The sequence below is a fragment of the Pteropus medius genome, unplaced genomic scaffold (genome assembly GCF_902729225.1).
Source record: "Pteropus medius unplaced genomic scaffold, Ma_sr-lr_union100, whole genome shotgun sequence".
Classification (NCBI taxonomy): domain Eukaryota; kingdom Metazoa; phylum Chordata; class Mammalia; order Chiroptera; family Pteropodidae; genus Pteropus; species Pteropus medius.
Window position 1 is genome coordinate 6,342,247 of NW_024342467.1, and position 22,411 is coordinate 6,364,657.

The 22,411-nt window shown below is 34.9% G+C and overlaps 1 protein-coding gene across 3 annotated transcripts in view; it reads right to left on the bottom strand.

The window, feature by feature from the left end:
- Positions 1 to 924: 924 nt before the first annotated feature.
- Positions 925 to 22,411, bottom strand: part of ANKMY2 (ankyrin repeat and MYND domain containing 2) — a 30,723-nt gene continuing 9,236 nt past the window's right edge. For 2 of the 3 annotated variants that reach the window (XM_039862445.1, XM_039862444.1), the window contains exons 3-10: positions 21,512 to 21,650; positions 19,780 to 19,878; positions 13,870 to 14,030; positions 9,360 to 9,574; positions 8,461 to 8,596; positions 5,136 to 5,264; positions 3,553 to 3,682; positions 925 to 2,211 (exon numbers count right to left, since the gene is read on the bottom strand). In XM_039862445.1, coding sequence (XP_039718379.1) covers positions 2,027 to 2,211; positions 3,553 to 3,682; positions 5,136 to 5,264; positions 8,461 to 8,596; positions 9,360 to 9,574; positions 13,870 to 14,030; positions 19,780 to 19,878; positions 21,512 to 21,644 — 1,188 coding nt within the window. In that variant the 5' untranslated portion in view covers positions 21,645 to 21,650 and the 3' untranslated portion in view covers positions 925 to 2,026. The remainder of the gene's footprint in view (positions 2,212 to 3,552; positions 3,683 to 5,135; positions 5,265 to 8,460; positions 8,597 to 9,359; positions 9,575 to 13,869; positions 14,031 to 19,779; positions 19,879 to 21,511; positions 21,651 to 22,411) is intronic. The other variant, XM_039862443.1, reaches the window with a different exon arrangement.

A 22,411-nucleotide genomic window follows, 5' to 3' on the forward strand; every position in this document is an offset into this window, starting at 1 on the left:
ATCGTATACAATGTATTGGAATAGGAAGACTATTATAACCCTGTAGGTCCTATTTTTGTTTGAGAAAAATTTCTTAATGGCATTGTGAAAATAATTCCAACATGGTAAAAAAAAAAATAATTGAGATGACTACCTGTTTTGATGGTAACATTATGGAAACATCTGTTTTAGGTTATTTATGACAAAGGAACTATAATCAGAACCAACCTCATTTTCTCTTAAATCCTATTTTATGGTCACCTCTTCCCTTAAATACATTTGTGGAAAATTTTTTTTTTTTTTTTGATATTGACATGGTTTATACCTGTAGTTCTCTTTGGACAATGTAAAAGTTCCTACTTATGTCAGTTATAGCTGTTAGCGAGTTCTGATTCACATCGACATTCATTTCAATGAAACGGAAAATTACCTCTGCCACATCTCTTGATTTTCCTATTTCCTTCTGCTTTTTTTTTTGTAATTCTCCATGGTATCCAAAGATAGGGAACATAATGATAACACACAGAATAATGTCCACGCAAACACACATCAAAAAAAAAAAAAAACATTAAAAATCAGGGAACTCAGGTAAAAAAACATATTTGTAGGCAAGGACAGCCTGGGAGGATTATTTTACTATCCAAAGATAAATGTGTATCTGTGTGTAAATGAAATACCTTGAAGAATGAAGGGTGGCTTGTCATGACTGACAAGTTCAGACACAATCTGCCCACTGAATTCATAACCAGTTACATCCCTTAAATCTGAACTTACTCTCATGAGGCTTTCCATAAGCATAATGGTATAGGGTGTGCAGGAGATATATGTAAAGTTTGGGGCTGGGAGAAAAGAAACTGAGTGTAAAGAAAAAGAGAACCAGCAAGATAGAAGAATTTAATCAGTGAAGTGAGGTAAGAATTCTTGTCATATTGATTTGCAATTACACATATTAAAATAATGTTTATTCTGTTCTCCAATATTTGCTAAGTTTCATATTTGTTGAGTTCTCTAACACTTCTCTAATATTTGCCAGCCCCTGACAGCAACAAACTATGAAACGAGATGTGAGTTGGTTATATTAATAGGCACAATTTATTTTACAATCAACAGAAACTATGAAACACAGCACTATCTTCAGCTATCACATTCTAGCTCTGTTTAAATACTGCACACTCGAAAGACTGATGCCAGAACATTCTATAAATGACAGTTATAAATCAGTTTCTGGACAGGAAGGGTCGTAGGAAAAGCTTACAGGAAGATAAAATTCAGCCTTTCAAGTGAAATATGGCACATGAATTAGTTTTATGATAATTGTGGAAACAGTATATTTAGCCATTATTTAATCAAAAATTTTATGATACATTTTTTTAATGTACATGCTGAGATAACTCTGGCAATGCCAGAAATTTGACATTTCTAAAGGTACAAATACTATAGATGAAACATCACTGCGGGAACTACATAAAGATCAGATTGCTCAAGATAATTTCTATAGAAAACTATAATTAGCTGAACTATGACATAGTTCTTTTAACAAATAGCCTTTCTTCATTTTGTTACATCCTAATAAGCAGAACTTCACTACTGTAAATGCTATTTACATGCAGTTTATTCACATATAAGTTATGATTCTTTTAACTACCTATATCTGTGGCTATGAGTTTTCTTTCCTAAAACTCTTCTCTGTCCTGCACCTGTTCTGCTTTCCCCTTTGTTCCCTAGAGCCTGTATTTCTTCTTTAAGGGGATTTATTTGCCTTTGAGAACAATTGCTGGAAAGCTGGCCTCAGAAGGGAAATAGAAATGTTTCTCCTATATTTTGAAAAAAAAAATTTTTTTTTTCCCTAGGACTATCTGTCCAATTATAGAACAGAAACCAGTAGAAAATTAGGGCACAGTAGACAGAACTTTGCTGGAAAGCTCTATTCTATGAAATCCTGCCACGGCGCCATGCAGGTGTCACAAGGCAATAGGGACACAGTCACAGGAGTTTTCCAGCTATCTGCCAAGGTGAGCAGCATCCATGCTGGCACTGGCTCTGTCCTTCACTCCTCCGATACCTGCAAGCCTGCAGTAGCATCCTGTGAGCACTCCGACCCAGCATCAGACTGAAGAGACTCTTTTTCCCCTTCCACTGAATCCTTAGGACCACAATCTTCTTGGGAGATTTTTGTTTCAGCCTCTGACTGCTCTTCATTAACACAATTAGAATTGACATCAAGTTTGCCATCTGACAAAAGAAGGAAAAAAAGTCATTTGTTCTTATGTGCCAGATACTCTGCCAAGTTCTTTACATGTATTAAATTATTTAATCCTCCTAACAACCAATGAGATAAATTATTATCTCTATTATCATTATCAGTATTTTACAAATGGGGAAACTGAGAAGAGAGACATTTGGTAACTTGCTCAAAGCTTCCTAGCTTGTAAAGCAACAGACTGGCATGTGGATTCAGGTCTCTGGCTCCAAAGCCATTGTCGGGGATCTGACAAAATCACCATTCGAATGCAGCTTTGCCATGAATTAGCTTGATGTCTGTGGGTAGATAACTGCCTGTACGAAGTTGTCTTTTTTACCTACAAAGTGGGGGATAATAAAGCCTATCCTATGTTTGTGGCAAATAAAGGTGTCTGTAACACTTAGAATAGCATATGGCGCATGCTGACGGCTACCAGCTGGGAGTTCCCACTCCACCAGCAGCCCTATTCTCTCACATGCTTGTTTAGAACATGACGAGCTATTATTCACTGCTCAACACACAGGACACAAATTTTGCCCCCCCAAAAGGGGAAAGCATAGCAGTCATTTATTTATACAAATTAAATTTAATTTTGTACAAGTCATTCAATCCCACTAATAAGTGTTTCTCAACTAAGTGGTAAAGGGGACACGGTCCCTTGAGGGGTGAAAGTGGAAGTGCTCAGTATCAAAGTTACCTGTGCAACATTTTCCATCTCCAATATGCGAATCATTGCTGAAGCGACTCACTGTTTCTGATGAAAATGAGTTCTATATTTCATGAAGAAGGGAGAAGAAAAATACTATGGAACTGACTGCCCTGACACTTGTAGAAATTTAATCTGTGCATTCACAGATCTGCAATTTAATTTGTAATTCATAAATTTGCTCTGTAATTTCACCTGCAGTTTTATAATTAAGAAATTTAAAAGCTTCCAACCCTAATTTCTTTAGGTAGCCATGAGGGGACAGTTAATTATTCCTGCAATTCAGAGATTTTAAAATCTTTTATGAGTAGAATATGAGTAAATATTCACTGAAGGTCCCACTGCTGCAGAGCAGTCTCAGGAGTCAGAAAGCAGAATGTGGAATAAACTACATTCCTCAGACTTTTATGTCTTTTGCTTTCCAGTGACATCTAGGCTGACCACATTCTACACATTATCCCAAAGATTCAAAATAGCGACATTTTTAAGTGTGATCCTTATGTTGGTCACCCCCAAGCTTCCTTGGTCCCCAGAGAAGACTCAGTTCCTGAATGCCCTGTGTTAGTATCACCTATCTTCCTCCCCCCACTAGGAAGCATAATGAGCTCGGTTTTTATATACGTACTATTCTCCTTTTCACTCTTTTCTTTGGCAGCCTCCAACTGTTGTTTCTCATAAATGTCCTTGAGATTCTTACACATTTTCTTATGTGCAAACCAGTGTGTTTTCTGGCAGGTTTGATCACAATATATTACCTGAAAACAATTGTAGGTTTATTTTCAACAGCTGTGATTCCAGGACTTTCCAATTATGACATTAAACCAAGAACTACGCTGTAAAAATGTTGTTTTCCATATTTAAAAACCATGATGTGTGTATGTCTATTGATTTACATTTGTAATTTTTAGCTTACACTTTATTACAATAATGGGTATATAACAAATGGTCTATCAAAGATTCTAACAAATGATTTATCTAAGAATCTACTATTTGCAAGAATGGGTACCGTACAATGACAAAGAAGGTACCATTGTTATCCCAGAGGAAGCTAGGGTTGAGATAGAGCAGGATGGGGCAGCATGTAGGGAGGCAGACACCTAATGATATAATTTATGTCCCAGTACAGGATGTAACAGCAATGGGAGCACAGAGGAAGCAGTGACTCACTCTAGCTGGAGAAGTCAGTAGACAAAGAGATGGATAAGAAGCACTCCAAGTGCAGGGAATATCTTGTACAAAACTTCAGGAATAGCAAAATGAATGATATATTAAAGGATAGCAACCAGTTTTTGTAAATGGAGGTTAGATTTTTGCAAGATTATATGCCAGGCATTGTGCTAGCCCTTATACAGGGATGGTGTCACAGACCGTATCACTGGCCCCAATTCTTCACTCTTCCCTGCATCCATACACTTTCCCGCGTTATCACAAAATTCTTTTCACTGAAGGGGAGGAGAATTAACTTTAAATTTGGCCAAAGGAATGAGACAGCATGGCAATTTCAGGAGTCCTCATGTGTTCTTGCTCACTGATACTTCTGCCATCACCATGAGGACATGCTTAGCCAGGCCCGCTGGTTGAAGGAGGATGAGAGACACACAGAACAAAGTGCTCTGGCTGAGCCCAGCCAACCACAAATGTGGGAGAAATAATGACTGTTGCTGTAAAAACTTAATTATGGAGTGTTTTTATATGCAGCAATATGCTCTTTACAAAGATAATTCTGGCAGAAGTGGGTAGTGTAGTCCAGAGCTTAAAGGTTGGTGAGAGTCAGAAGGGAGTTATAGTTCTACAAGGAAGAAGAGATTGTAGTTAAAGTCAAGGTCAGAGGATTTACAAGTGTATATTTATGAACTGTCCAATGCTAGGTTCTCCTATCTGGATCAGCCTCCATCCCTAATGGATAATCTTTCTCTTGTTTTCCCATAGGCATTGATTTATTCATATCCTTTCTTTCTTTGGGGTGGTCAGCATAGATGTTGAGGCAGCCTGGGTGTTTGGCACAAGATAGGGCACAGAACTACATTGATCCTATAGTTCTCTTCCAAATTACTTTTACGTATGAGATATAACATTTTATATCTAATGTATTAGAATTTATTAGAAAACTAATGTCAACCATTATATTTAAAGAATATTATAACTGGATTATAAACTGGATGAAATCTAAACTCGATGTCTATGAACTTCAAAGAGCTGCTTTCTTACCGTTTTGCATACTGAGCATCTTTTACTTGCTCCTTTTTCTCTGCAGGTGGTGCAAAATTCAACATCCATAAAACCCACCTGACCAGTAATGGCTTGGGTAAGTACAGAGAATGCAGTAGGATCAGAACCCTAGAGTGGGAATAAAGAGGAGAAAAAACACTCTGAAATTACCATAGAAATACTGACATGATACTCTATGAACAATGCTGCCTAGAAGCAGACAAGCAAGAGACAAAATCATTAAGACCTGAGATCACACAGACTTTACCTACGACAAAATGATAAATACCCTTTTGAGTATACCTTTTTCTACACAGAGTATGTGGGAGGTAAGTCGTTGCTCCAAATACTGAAAGAGAAAAAACTGGCCCTATTTTAGAAAAAACGTATTTTCAATTAAGATTATTCAATAAACCCACAAAGATTTCAGTTATAGGACAATGAAGTGGAATTTTCTTAGAACATTGTTTTACATTGTTCTGTCTACTCAAAATAGTCAAACGAAATATTCGAAAGATTTAAGAAGTATTTTAAAAGTAGCACTTATTTTGAAATTTTCACGCTCCTCCTGAAAACAAATAATGACTGGATTTCCTTTCCTTTAAAGTGCTAAGAATTCTCTTTTGGAATAAAGATAGTAAAATGGTAAAGGAAAAAAAATAGATGAAACGAAACCTCAGATACCAGATATTTAAGTTAATAACTTCACCAGGAATGCAGGTCTATGGCGGTTGTGCTCAAATGATGGTGTGCCTCAGAGAATTTGTTAAAAGTTCACATCAATCCCGCCATCCCATACTTTCTAAATTAGAACCTCTAAGGATGTGGTCGATGTACCTGCATTATCACAGATAATTCTGAAACATACCAAAACTTGGGGAATTACTGGTACTTGATGCTACACTAAACACTTATTAATCTGTATAATCTTTTTGCCTTTAAAGTAGAGTACTGGATTAGACAACAGCCTAGTCTACAAATCAAGAGTATGATATAATCAAGAGAGTATAATATACTCAACAGATTTACAATTACATTTTTATGTTCAAATATTTTTTTTTCACAAAAGTGACTGAGACAAGTTCAAAATCCTCCCCAAAATAGGACTTTTGTGGGAGTCTGGACACAGTAACATTCTCACAGATGTAACTGAAGACAGTATAAAAACTAAAAGATATTTTGCTAGAAGCATGGCTGTTAATGTGAACTACTGCTTCAGAAAAAAATTGATGGCACAGCTGAGTAACCACAAGGAACCTTTCTTGCCACTATTTGATGACAAGCACTCTTTCTTGCTATATAAAATCTTGTCATCTACTCTCTTAAATAACAATCTGTTTAGGTCCTTACGTCCCACCATGAAAGGCTATCTGGGACACTCACAACCACGAGTATTCCAGGTAAAGTTTTCCAGAGAGCAGAATATATGTCTTAAAGAAAAAACATTTTTAAAGAGAGAAATTTTTCTAAAATGCATTAAATACTATCTTATCTTTATTAATAAACCTTTTCTCAATGACTCAGATCACTAGGATAAACTATCATTATACTCCATAAATTCTAACTACATTATTCAATGATATAGGGCTGAGATCACGAATTGTTGCCCCCCTACACTGACCTGCCTTGACTCTTTTTTCAGTACTCTGGGCTGCTACTTTTAGTTTTTGTTTCCCCCCTTGAAGGCAGAATGTCAACTACCACTTGTTAGTGCTGGAAATACCCCATAGCAGCCACTGCTAGTTGTTTCTCTGATAGCCATTCCCCCAACTTCCTTACTAATAGAATTCTGTTCAGTGCAGCAGTGTTTAGACCAACCAAAAATACTCATTTCCTCAGATGCTTGTGCAGCTAAGAGTGGTCATGTGGCACAGGCAGCGGGTTTCTCAGACAGCTTATGTTTTTCAGCTAGAAACTCCTTTCCCTTTCTTGCCTGCCAGGGATAGGAATGTGAGCTTGGAGGAAGAGCATCAGATGATTTGCAAGCATGAGGTCAAAAGCATAAGTGTGATAATCTATATGGCTAAAGAATATTGAATGGAAAATGTTTGGGTCCCCAATCTATTTTTGAGCCACTGTGCCAGATCTGGTCTGCCTACCTTGGGGTTCTGAGTATAAGTAAATAAACAAACTCATATTTATTTAATTCCTGGTTGGCTGAAGTTTGATATGTACAGCCAAAACACATTCATAATTGATAAACTACTCTCATAATTTGCTAACTTTAATCTTCCAAAAGCTTAACCACCAAATAGTCAAGTATATTAAAAAGGGTAAAGCATCTCTATGGAAAATCATGGAGAGCTTCCATATAGAGATCAATGCATGAACTTCATGAGATCACTGTCTGCTCGGGTCTTTCTTATGTCATGGTTCTGAATAAGTGAAGTCTTAATGTATAAAGGAGCATGTGGAACCCATTTCTAGTTTTGATTTTTCCCACTGACAAGGATATAACAGCCTAGAGAAGACAGAGAAGAAACGACATTGCCAGAGGAAGGGAAGAAGCCATGGATGGGACTAGTGTCAGAATCAATTTCTTGCCTAATAGATAAAAGCTGATAAAGGATTTGATTGAAATGTATAAAAGCATGTCTGGTGTAGAGAAGGTGAACAGAAATCTATTCAAAATAGTGAAAGCAGAGTGTCTTATGAAATACTACTTAAATAAATAAATGACAAAAAGGCAAAAAGAAATTTAAAGAACAGATGATAAAGTTAAAATTTACTTCCCATAGCTATAAAGTATAAATAGATATTTTTTTTCTTAGAGAAGGAAAATCTTTTAAGAAGAGGCATTAAGGAAGAATATAAGAAGCTGGGACATGCTTTGAGATTGTTTATCAGACATACAACGAGCCTTCTCATTACTTCACACCTACCCTGACCGGAAATCATCAACCTAAACAATCAATTTGTGCTTTCATCTAGTGTGGCACTTTGAACTGTTTTTTCACAAACTACAAGTGAATATGTGTGTGTCTGCATTACATAGCAGATGTGTATCCATCTTTACAGGTTTCCAATAGTTATTTAAAATGTAAGTTTTCACTGTAACTATCTATATTACAACAAAGGGAAATACTGTTTATTAAACCACGAGCTACATAAATGGGAGAAAAGGATCAAAGAATGGAAATGGATAAACAGAAACAGGGTTAAGGGGCAGACCTATCTCCATGTTTATTCCTGAAAATTTTCTAAAGTAAATAATTACTGGTTTATTAAATAATTACTTAATACTAAAGGAAACTTGCCTTTAATTGTACAAAAGTAATTATGTCTTACTGATAGAGTTAACTTAGTTATTTATTAAGAGTCTTACAATTTCAACAGGAGCAATGCTTCGCACCAGCTGCTGGAGGAGTGTAGCTTCACAGTAAGGAAATTTTCTGATACTTTCTCTAATGATCTTTTCTTGATATATCGGAAAGCCATCAGAAGGTCGGCCTTTTAACAAGCTGAAAGATATTTTTTAAAAAGTAATTGGAGTTGAATCACTAAGCATTTCCTCCCAGCTGAACCTATGAAGTTTTGGCAGTTTTCTTCTTTGCTACTTATGATTTTCAGTGTCTCTTCAAATCACCATGATAGACTCAATTCAAGCTCCACACTAGGCTAGGCTTTATCAGGTTTAGGGGCCTGGTGAGGTATTTATAAAAGTAACCCCTGCCATAAAACACACTAAACACTGTTAGCAGATTAGCCAGTTACTTATTACCCTGTCAGTTATCTGTACAAAGAATGAATATTCTCATCACACCATGCCCTTCTGCTTTAGTTTGCTTTTCTCAGTAAAACTATAAGATAATTCAATCCCTGATGGTCAGAAAACAGGTAAAACAGCTCTCCCACGTAGAGTAATGGAAATACACAGTGTCATTATGGGTCCAGAGTAGCAACCAATGGCATCACATACCTATCTTCACATCTGGAGTTGGGCTACCTTCTAGTCATATGATCTTATGAATACTATTTAACCTCTCTCAACCTTAGATTCCTCACTTGTAATTGAGATAACAAAAGTACTGTTGTAAAGAGCACAGAATGGAATAATCCCTCAGTCTAAGTAAAAAATTGTCCCTGTTTCTTGCAGACTAAATGTAATTCCAATGATAACAACTGCTGCTAAAATGCTTAAGCTTTAAATCTATCACAAGGCTTCATATAATAAAACATCATCCATATGAGTATATTTTATATATGACATGGTAAAAACAGTACCTTTTGATCAGAGTGTCCAGTTTATTCTCTCCGTCTTTTAAGAAGTTAATACATTTCTGAAGGATACAGCTGATGTAATGCATTTTCATAGCCAATACTTCATTCATGTCTCTTTGCTTCATACATTTCTCACAAATCAAATCCATCACCTTGTAACATTTATTCAGAGCTGCTTCTTCTGCCAGCAGAGGATTCTCATTTATAAGCATCACGATCTAGAAGAAATTCTAGTGAGCTTAGAAATCCTGTGGGACTTTTCCATGTAAAAATTAGGTAGTCAATTTTAGTGGCTTTCAAAAGATTACCAAATAAAGTCTTTCCTACAGTCATATGTTTACTATGTTAATTCAAGTCAGAATGCAAATTACCACTGATCAAAGTTATAAAACCAATATAGAAAAAGATCTTGATATTCTGGAATCTCTTGAACTCTTTGTCAAAGTTATCATATGATCTGCCATCTAGCTAAACCACGGCATTAGCATGCTACTTGGAGTCACGGCTTTATCATCTCTGATAAAAGCACTTTTACTAAGAGAAAGATGGCATAATTTGCACACCCTTTCTATATAGAATCAAATTAACAAGCAAAGTAATGCTAATTAGTTAACATTACTGAGCTTTAGAATTTCATGGCTAGAAAATTTTTTAAGAAAAGGCATTAAGGAAGAATATAAGAAGCTGGGGCATACTCTTTAATTTGTATTAATTACAAGAAAATGAGAATTTTACAGAAGGCAGTCTAAAAATAAAAGGTGTATTATTTTCTGATTAATTACATTTCTCTGTGGAAATTTTCCTTATATCTTCAAATCATCTATAGCAATGAGAACAGGTCAAAGAGGAAAGCAAAAATAGCTTTAAATTGAGGAATATTAGAGAGTTATTAAATCTGATGTATTATAAGTGCCATAGTTCCCATATATGCACGAATTAAGCTCAAATTTAGTGTACTGAGGAGTATCTTTTTTTTTTTTTGGCTTTGTTATTGGGTAGATTACCTGCAGTAAGTCTGCATTGGGTAGCTGTAAAAATTCCTAGTGACAGAACAGTAATGTAAACATGTGTAACATGGGCAGGATTGTATGCACAGAGCAGAAAGTCAGTCAGTATTTTTAACCTACGTGTCACAGCTAAATAACTGTCCTGGGTAATTAAATGTTAAGGAAGAACAGGTAGCAGATTTCATGAATTAGATCCTTTTCTTTAGACATGAAGAGAGATAATTTGTTAAGTAAAACCCAGGGCCTACCCTCCTACTTGGAAATTTAATATAAAGTGCTCTTGTGAAACTAAAATATGATTTTTAACTTATTTTTGACACTACTAGATTTATACATAACCTACTTAAATTCTACTTAAAATATAGCATTCAATAATAAATTGTTAGAGTTCATGAAATAAGTACCATTAGAATCCCTGTTGGTCAGTTTGCTGACAACTTTCCCTACCATAACATATATCAAAAATTAACTTGTGGCAGAGAAGACTCATTAATTACCAGTTTATATTTCTGTGTTAACCACAATCTTTGAAACTGTTTGCTCAATATTTTTGTATACAACATTTATAATCAAAGCATAAGGTCTTAAACTTACAAGTAGGAATTCTTCAAAAAAAATCTCAAACAACCTAGATTAACGATTTTTTTTTTGTTGTTTGCTAAAACATTAGGCTTTATTTTATAATATACAGCAATATATACAAAGAAAAAACGAAATGTAACCACAGCTCTACCATGAGCTTACTGAAATATTTACATAGCTACACACGAAAGAATAATATGTAAACTGGTTTCCTTACTTTAATCTCTGCAGCATTATAGTAATACATTTTAAAGAAAACCCTTACTTTTAATTATTGAGGAGGAATGAATACATTCCAATAGGCATAAAAGCCATATATATCACATCTCCCAAAGTGTGGCTACCTTAGAATATGTTTATACAGTAACATTTTGAATTCTTTTTATTTTTTAATTGCATTTAAAAAAAATTACCAGATCAATAATTATAGACTTAAAAATCATGTTAACAATCAAAAATGGGATCACTTGCACACATCTGCCTCCTGACCACTTAGATACCCTGCTCAACTCTGCTGTCATTTTGTCTGTGACTCTGGCTTATTCCTTCATAACCTCTGTATTCTGGGCATCAGCACAATTCCCTAAGTCCCTGTTGAAAATAAACATCCTTATTGCTATAGTAGCCACTTAACCTTGACGCAAATGTAGCTGTGTTAGATGCACTGCATTGAAAAGATGAATTGTGTATAGAGAAGCATTTCTATGCGTATTTTAAAAGGTTTTTAACTTTATAGAAAGGCTGGTAATTACGTTTTGATAATGCTCCCTATGAAAACTGATGCTGGCTTGAGAAGGAGTAAAGCAATGAAAATGGGCCACCACAAAAGCAACTGGGCAGCTTTTATGTGAAATGTGGACAAAAAAATAAGGTTTTCAAGTGAATAGACTATTTATACCTACAAAAAGCAAGGTCTGGTCTGAAATCATAGAATAGTCTCTCTTCTAAGACCAAGTGCTCTAAAAAACATACAATGTAGGCTATTTCAGTTTATATACCTTTTAATGTGTTGCCTGTATAAATATGCCCTTAATCAAACTTATTCAAAATATATGCCTTTAAAGATAATCGGACATACAATAATTCTTAGGACATTTAACCCTGAGAGACTAGGTTCCACGTAAACATCAAATTACTCCACAGACTCGATTACTGCAATAATTGAGATTACTACAGTCTCAAGGGGTAGAAACAGATACAAAAGACGGTGAACCAGAAAATGTGGAGAACTTCTTCAAATCGATCTAAACCAGAACATCCTATAATGCTCAGGCTGAAGGGGAACAACAAGGGCTTCGTAAAACCACATACATTCTCTACATTTAGAAATATTGTATCCTTGGGAAAAATCCTGACTTCTAACCCCGGCCTGTCCCACCCCTAAGAGAAAGAGAGCCACAGAGAGGAAGTAGCTACTATTTACAGTTCTCTCTTTCCCTGTGTGCTGGGTGGGCAAGAACCAGACACAGAAAAGGCTAAATATCTCTTAAAGGTTAAATTCCAAGTCACATAAAATCTCCGCTAGAAATATAAACGTGATTCACAGCAGAATTTCTCTTTTGACCACTTAGGATCACAAGTGTTGCCCATAGCGATTTTTTTCAGAATGTAAAGTAAAACATTTGAGTTTTGAAAAATAAAAAAGGAATAGATTCTACTCATCTGTCTTATGGGAAAGACCTGCTCCTTTGCCATCTCTATCAATGGTCCAGAAAATTAATTTGGGTGAAGGGCCACATGACAGGTATTTTTTGTTGGTTTGTTTCTTGAGCTTCAAAGACTATACACAAAGGTAAGTATTAATAAAGTAAAAAGATTATATATAGTTTGGAACTTATATCTTCAAATGAGTGTTAGCCATCAAAAGAGTTCGTTTATGAGAACTATCCACTTATTTTAATGGTGTTCAGTATACTCCACAGTCCTTTTGTAATACACTCTAAGAAAATCTATTTCACTACATTATAATGACAACTAATATTATTAAGGGAAAACCTCAATTTTTGACCCAATTTATTGTCCTGCTCACCAAACAGCTCTGAATAACTAGGAAGACATATGATGGACACTAATTTTGACAAACAGCGGCATCATTACAGCACACGTGGAGTTTTCTAATAATGTCTCACTAAAAAAATTATGTTCATTTGAATTAATTTTAAAAAATTATTTTATAAACAAACAAAAAGGCTGTATATAAAATACAAAGAAAATAGCAGTGAAAATAATTCAGAATAATTATTGGAGTTTCCCAGTTAAACCATTTGAACTTCCAGGTTGGTTTGCAAAGTTTGAAAATCTTTGTGAGCTGACTAATTATTGGAAGAATTGGATTACTTAAAGGCATCAAATAGCTACTTGCATTAAAAAAAAATGTGTTCATGACTGCATTTCAGAACATTTCTTGGAAGATAATTATTGTAGTGCATGCTGTTGATGCCCCACCCAAGTCTGCTTTACCAGGCCTGTCCACCAGGTCCCAGCTGCTGGAGTGTTGGCTGTTATGGGCTCAGAAGTGCCTTTTTCTCCAGGGAACTGCCTACATCCAAAGAGAGCCACTTGACCTGGCACTAGCTGGGAGGCTATCCTTTGCCTCTGGGGACAGGCTTCAGCCAATGACATATGAGCACCTGGCTCCCTTGCTTCTCTGGAGACACTTATGGTCCAGAGCTCCCTATGAGATGAAGTGGAAGCTAGGCTTCGGCTAAACCCACCTCTTTGCCTAACTTTTCTTTCTCTCTCGTCTGCGTCCCTCTCTTCTAGGTTTTGACTGAGAACACTCCTTCACTGGACCAAGTGAACAAGAGAGCCCATTGTAAGCTCTGCATCTACAAACCCAACTCAAGACAATTATGACCCTATATCAGAGAGGTTTAAACTCAGAATATTTAAATAAAAAGCAAATATAATAAACACTATACTACCTTGACGGGATGAAGGTTTGTTGTGGTGATAATTTTGTGCAGTGGGCCTGCCAACTTTGGGGGCAGTTTCGGCTCTTTATCCAGTCCCTGGGGTTTAGTGTAATAATCCAGTCTCTCTCGAGGAAAGAAATTGTTGATTACAGTCACACAATCATGTTGACCTTTTAACAGAAAAAGAAGAAATTTGTTATTTTATTCAAAATAAGACATTTTCCAATTTTTTCATTAATTATGCTGCTCTGTTTTCTTGTGAGGTAAACATGCATTAACATCTTTAATTTTCAGGAAGGAAGAGTACAGGAAGAAGAGGAAGAGAGATGTTCTGGGGAACATCTGTGAAGTCAAGGAATAATCTTTTAGAGACACAGAATGCATATGTATGAAGATTATGTGGATTATTAAAAGAGCAGTGTTCGACTTACAATTTATCCTAAATATTTTATAAACGTTGCTTAGTTGCTTGTAATTTAAATGTTTCTTCTTCCCCCCTACACCAGTGATGGTCATGATCCCCTAACCACATCTGGCTTTCTTTACATAGAATTTAAATTCATTCTAGAACTTTTTTATTATCGTTATTCTTCATATTGGAAAACTAATCACCCCTCTTCTTGAATTTAAGAAAAGCTTGACCTCCGTGTGAAATAAATTAGAGAAAAACCTTTTGCTCCCATAAGCCTGGGATCCACATTATGGCTTCTCTTAGATCCAGTACCTCTTCCCTGAGCCATGTCTAATCATAAATATGGTTCTATGAAAGCCAAACCTTCCATAGCGGAGCTGGTGGTCTGCATGTGTGTTGCTGGTGCCTACCTCTCTCCAGGTCCCTCTCGGCTACCTCTCTGGAGCAAAGAAGTGGCCATTTGGGCCAGCAGGCAGAACTTGCGGGGCACATTTGCAGGCAGGTCTTCTGGGACCTCCATAAGAGAGACTTACACTTCTTCCTCTTCGCTGCCTGATGAGGGCTGAGGGCCCAGCAGCAGAGTGGTCTGGGAAGCTCAGATGCCGGGGCTCCCGGAAAGTGGTCTGCCCTAGGCAGCCTGTGTGGCCCCTGCCCTCTTGTGCACAGTCCTGAAAGAGTCTGCTTAATCCTGCCGACAAGAGGTGATGTGCAGAAGGACTGCACTGCAGGCTGGGTGGACCCCAGACTTGGGGCTGACAGAGGGCTCTGCTTGTCCAGGAAGACCTGGAGAACAAGTTCAATGGCTTCCTGTTTGTTGTCTCAGCTGAGGGCAAAATATCTACTGGTTTGTTGACCCTGGGCTCACAGGTTTAGAAATGGGGCCACTTCCCTTCTCTGCTCCATGACCCTGTCAGCTTTACCTGACTGCCCAGGAGATACAGAGCAAAGTACCGAAGGGGAATCCAGCATCTTGGAAAAGTATGCAATGTCTCTAGCAGAAGCCTACTTCAGTAAGAAGTATACTGATAAGATTAATCACAAGCACCACCAAACCATAACCACAACACCGAACAAGAACAAATTAAGCAGAGTAATTAAAGTATGTAAAAATATTTTCATGGATCAAAGAAAGAGTCAAATTTTAAAAGTTAATAGACAAAATGAAAGAGGTGATCCTGGTGACTATTTATTAAGAACTGAAATAGTAATCTAGAGATGAAATAAATGAAATATCTCAAAACAGAAAAATTAGGAGATAGAAACCATAATGGAAGTGATGAGAGAGCTGAAAGACAGATACAGAAAATGTAGTAGCAAAAATAATAGAAACCATAGAAAGAAAAAAAATGGAAAAAAAATTAAACAAATGACAGAAAATATGTCCCTGATTTGAAGGTAAATTTTAGTAGTGATCATAATATTTTTGGTTCAATACTATTTCTAAGTACTGAAGCTTCTTTTTTTTTTCTTTTAATCTTTATTTTATATAAAATAAGCTTTATTTTCTATAAAAGTCAAACAATAATTGGACAGATTAAAAACCTGAGGTGCTCTGTTTAGAAAATGGTAGTCTTCAAGAAGGGAGAAAAATGACAGTCAAGCAAACCTACTGCAAGCAGGATATGAAAACAACTGCATCAAAATTAACACAGATAATTGTGTAGGAATTTACAACTGTATATGAAGAAACTAGAGTAGATGAAGACAAACTCTTGCTTCCTTAAAGCACAATCTAATCTACATCAAGCTTCAATGAAAAGATAAATGTTCCTACTGAAAAAAGAAAGGCGGTATAAAACAGCTCCCAAAACGTATCAAAATAGACATAGGAAGATCTGAAGATAAATGGGTGAGAGGAAAATGTGGAATTAGCTTGTAAGTATATCTTTTCATCAGTCCCCCAACAGTATAGTTAGAAATAGCCCTGTTAGCAGATGAAAGTATTTGTACATAACCTAACCACTGTTACAGGATGAGGGGTTTCTTAAAATTACACCTTTGGAAGGAGGAAAAAATATTACTTTACTTTTTTTCAAGATTAACCTTTTTCATTTTAAGTAAAAACAAGAAAAAACAGATTACAATTATCACTATTATTTCTTGCTTTGAAGGCTGAAGCTAATTCAAATAAAAAATAAAATTAAATAACTATATAACCTAGGAGACTCTTATAAAAATGACAAGAAAAAAAAAAAAAATCAATAGCTTTCTCTTTATTACCCGTAACCAGCTAGAAATGACAGAGTGAAGAAACAGTGGTGGGATTTATCTTTACAATATGGAAAATAACTACCAATTACTTCAAAATAAATTTTAAAAGAAGATATTTTAGTTAAATAAATTTTAAAAGAAAGTCTGACATGAAGGAATCTAATAAATATTATTGAAGGACCAAAAATAATTAAAAAAACAAAAAAACAAAAAACCATAGAAGTATACTAGATAACTGGATGGCAAGTTTTAAAATCATACAGATGTTAATTCCGGCAACTAATTACATAACCATTTAATAAAAGTCCAACAAGAACTGAAAAGGATTTGGGGAAAGGAGGAATTGCATTCAAAGAGGGATAACTAAGAGGACACTTGCTTTATTTTAAAGTCAATGTGATGAAAACAATATGGTATTAATATAGAAAGTGACAAACGTCTGTGGAAGAGAATATTGGATCCAGAAATAAATACCAATACATAAAAAAGTTTAACTTACTACAAAAGTGTCATTTCAATTCAGTGGGAAAATGTTGAGTGGCTTAATAAATGATGCTACCAAGATTAACTAAACATCCAGGGGGAATGAACTCTAAAATAGTTAGAAGTACAAAAGAAAAAGTTTTTTAACCTGAAGGACATTTAGAAGAATATTTAACCCATAGTCAAGAAGACCTCTTTCAGCAAGACAAAAAACACAGAAGCTATAAAAGGAAAGCCAGGACCACTTAAAAATAAACTTTCTATGGCAGAAGTTCTCATAAAGTCAAAAGAAAAACAAGACTGGCATAAAATATTTGAGACACATTTGATAAACAAAGGATTAGCATCCATAATATACATAAACCTCTTCAACTAATTGCATAACCATTTAAAGAAAATGAGTAATGAATAGGAGCAGGCATCCACAGAAGAGAAAATATAAATGACCAGAACAGAACCTTAATTTCATTAATAATAAAAAAGGAAATTCACAATATAGCATCTTCTCAACTATCATGTTGGCAAAAATGAAAGCGAAAACACCCAGGTGTGATGAGGACCTTAATGTGAATGTGAATTGCTATGCCCTTTTGGAGAGCAATCTGGACTTGCTTTAAAATTAAAAATACACACCCTGTGTCTCAGCCATTTTTCTTCTGTGAGTATGTATTACAGATATTAATGCACTACCATGTAAAAATATAAGATCAAGGATCATTATTACATTATTTGTAGTGAAGTGATTACAAAACAACTGCAAAATCTAGCAATAGGGGAGCTCTAAGTGAACTGTGGTACATCTATGTCTTGGTATATTAGGCAGCTGTTAGAATAACTGGATTTATTTTTAACTGCTGAGATGGGAAGGACTTTCACAGTGCATTGGTGAGTGAAGAAAACAAGTTTCAAAGCATATATTTATGTGATCATATTTTTCAAAATAACAAAAATCTTGCACAAGTGTGACTGTATATACACACATATATATACATGCATATACGCACACATACAAATATATGCTGTTCCACTTGAGGGGAATAAAGGGAGAATGAGTTTTTAAAAAAACTATATTGGAAAAGAAAATGTCAAGTCAAAGGGTGTAATTTTCTGTCTATGAAATTTGTCTAAACAGAGAATGAAAATTAAAATACAATGAAAACATTACTCTTATTTTAGGATGAGATTGTGGTCAATTTCAACTTTAGATTTTTATTAATATGGCTGTGTTAAGAAAAAGAAAAGAGCATTGTATTAATGGTTGAAAGAGCAGGTTCCTCCAATTTCAGCCCTGTGATCTGGGGAGTTACCTAACCTGTCTGAGCTCTGTTTGTTACATCATGGACATAATGAAAACTTGCACTTAAATAGAACTTCAGATTATCTTATTCTCCATCTTCATGGCACAGATCAGGAAACAGAGGCCCATGGAGGTGAAGGGATTTGCCTATGATCTTGTGACTTATTAGCAGTAGACACAAATTAAAATGAGTCTCAAGATCACTAGTTTAGTGTTCCTTTCTCACTGAACTGACACCCTCAAAATTAATTAGCTGAGAGGTGAGTTAGGGGCAACTGGAAAGCCCCTAACTATGGGAGATAAATATTTCTCTGAAGTCTTTACAGTAATGCCATACCTTTCTCAAATCCTCCTGAAAATGAATTAAAATAAGAATACTTGTTCTCACAGAGCTGTCATAAAGTGACTCACTGACTGTCTGACTTAACGAACAGTAGCTACTAGTAGTTAAGATAATTTGATAGTAAAATTTGACAAAATATACAGTTATCATTCCCCACAGCTGACTAATTCTCACTCTATCTCAACTTAAATGTAATTTCTCTCAAAACCCCCTTGGAACAGCATAGGAGATCCCTCTCTTTGATTTATTTCTATAGAAGTTTTAAGTCATCCCTTGGAGTATATTTCACAATACCTGCCTTGTTCACCACTATAACCAAAGCACCTAGAGTGATGTTTGGTATCCAGGTTGTGAACATTAAGTATTTGTTTAATGATTTATTAGTCCCCACAAGGCCACTTACTGAACTCTCAATAAGTCAGATATTTATAGCTTTGCTTTTCTATCAATGGACTCTGCTAACTGCCAATTCAGTGGGGCCAAAATACCAATGATCAAATATTCACTCCCACTCTCGTCTAAACCCCCTAAACTAAATTATATCCAGTAACAAGATTAACACACCAAGAAATTTTGGGCACACAGTAAATATTTGTGGTTGATGAGGATGATAATAAAGCAGCTATATATTATTATTAATGCTCCTTCCTATGAATTACATTATTGTTGTAATTATTACTAACAACAGTAATTGATGGCATTTATTTAGTGCTACATATAAAGCTCCTTAAGTCTATCTCATTTAATTTTTTCAATAACCACGTAAACATGTTATAATGAGGAAACCAAAAGTCAGAATCATTAAGTAACTTACTATAGAGTAGCACAGCCAGAATTTAAACCCAGGGCTATTGACTCCACAGGTCATATTCTTAAACATTAAGTTAAATCACTTCCCTTAAAGAAATAAAATATATTCCATCAAAGATTTGATTTCAACTAAAATAGCCCCACCATTCCTTGTACCTCACAGAGTGGAAATTCGAAATAGCTTGTCCATTTTCTCCAGAGTGCCACTGGGTATTTCACTAAATTAGACAAAACCTAGTGGGCTGTAAACAGTTTGTTTTTTAAATAAACATGAAGTATTTGTTCTCTGAGAAGCCAAGTGGTATTTTTTCCATGGAGAAAATCTGGTATATAACCTCATGTAAAACTGCCATAAAAACTTACCCACAAAGGCTGCCATCTGAGCTGCTGTTCTTCCTACAGAGTTGACAACATCTGTCTCAGCACCAGCTTCCAGTATTACCCACGTGATGTCTTTATTCCCTAGGGTTAAAAGGGAACACATTTGTTAATATTAAGGAATGCACAATTCGAATATCCCCTTCAGAATGATATGCACCCTTTTTTTTTAAGTTTTAGTTTTCATCTGATGAATATTCTCATTTTTTTCTAAAATATAAATCATAACTATGCTAAAGAACCCACACAGAAATTAAACTTATTTTCTGGAAAACACGTCAGGCAATACAAAAAAATTGAGTATCACGTTTTTAAAATAAGACAAAATACATTTTTCCTAATGATAATGCCTACTACAAAGTCAAAACAAAAAATATATATATTAAAACAAAGACAGAAAAGATAAAATGAGAAGAAGTCTCCACTTAATATCCACTAACCCATCTCATCTCTCTCACCTACGGGCCCTGGAATAAATATTAACAGCTGGGGGTCTATCTTTCTGCCCTTTTCTCTCTCTACACATCCATTTGCATTTATTCTATTTGCATTCTATCACCAATGAAATCACTGCAGATATTAGCTATTATAAACTATACTCAGGAGCAGCATTTCCATTAATTTTTGCAATCTGAACTACAATTTCCTTAGGAACAGTTCCTGGAAAACACTGTGGGATCAAAAGTTATGCATATTTTAAATGCATTTTGCCAGGCTGCCTTCCAGCAAGGTTGGGCTGATGGACCCAGAATAGTATAAAGAAGTTCCTATACCAATGCTGGGCATTATCATTCTTTCTTAACCACTGCCAAAATGGTAAGGGAAAAATGATCATTTATTGTTCTAATTTGCATTTCTCTGACTACTGTTTATTAGCCACTTTTATTTCTGTTTTCTATTCAATTTTCTGTTTAATTTTCTACTGCAGTATTTTCCACTTCTAATTGATTTCCAAATCTAATTGATTTTCATGTATAATAATACGACCCTTTAATATACGTAATAAATATTTTCCTTAGTTTTTCATTTGCATTTTAACTCTAAGTGGTATATTCTATTTATGAAATTTTAAAATTACATGTAATCAAATTGATCGATGTTTTTTTTGAATTCTGTATTTTATATCACTTAGAAATTCTTTCCATGATTATAAAAATACAGACTATAGCTTTTAAAGTGTGATATTATATTATATCTTCATTTTCTTAAAAAAATGGCAACAATTATAGATAATGCCACTTAATTTTAGATAGTTTCTCCCAATTGTCTTTATTCAGCAAATCATAAGCAACATGAGTCAGAGTAAATTTCTAAATGGATTGTCCAATTTAGTACATAAATATCAGTGAAGCAAACATATACCTCCATCACATCATCTATTTTCTTAAGAGAACAAAAAAGTTTTCATATTACTACAATATACAAAGATACAGGACATTAAAAGACCTAACTTGAAAGAATAGATCCAGCTCCTTAATTCCACACAAAATATATTATCAATAAAAAGAATCAGTTGATTTAAATAAATAAGTCACCAAATTAACTATAAAACATTTCATAACAAGTTTTCAAAAACCAATTCTTACCATTCTTTTCCATTAGAATTGACCTTAAAATTACCATAATAAAAATGTTATTTAATTTAAAAATATATATGTACTTATAACAATTTGTATAGGTGACTTATAATATGTTAAAATAAATGCTAAAACTTCACCAGAAAGTGCAGCAAACATGAGGGCTGTGTATCCATGCTCATGTTGATGACAATTTACATCAGCTCCGTGTCGCAAAAGTAATTTGCACATATCAAGTTTTCCTTTATATGCAGCATGCATCAGAGGAGTCATCCCACTCTTTAATAGAAAGAAAAAATATATTAATTTTACTTATTTGCTTTTTCCCCTATCTATGAGCAATTCCTGCAATTAAATTAAAAACATAAAATAAACATGAATGAATAAAATCATCTTATAATCTGTATTTGTATATTTACTTCCCTACTTGGATCTTCCATGAACTGCTGAGAGAAAAAGATGGTCTCATTACCTGATTTTTTTTTTTTTTAACAGATTAGCAAAGAGACTTAGACAACCTCACATAACTAGTCAAATGGCCAGGGCAGGGACCAGGATGCAGATCGGCAGGACTCTCATCTCTACCTCACATATTTAGTTCCTGAGGAAAAACTGAACAGACACAAATGCATTTTTTTTTGTTTTTAAATCTAAGGAAAAACCTCAAACAAATAGAATGCCTACCAAAGGGAAAATTAAAAAGTTATGATATATCCCTAACAAGGAATGGTATGAAGCTATTGACTGAATTCATCTGTATCTATTGAACTGGAGAAATTTCCAGGAATTACTGGCAATGAGAAAAACAAGATACAGGAAACATATATTATAGTGGTTTCATTTTTAAAACAATGATCTCCCAAACCACATTTATATTCCGATCATATGTATCATTTGGTCATATATATGATTGTATAAATATGGAGAAATGGTTGGTAGTATTTATATTAGGCTACATTGTTTAATCTCATAGGTTTTGTGCATATCCAATGAAACATCCAACCTTACATGTACTGGGTACCTAATATTATTTGCTAGAT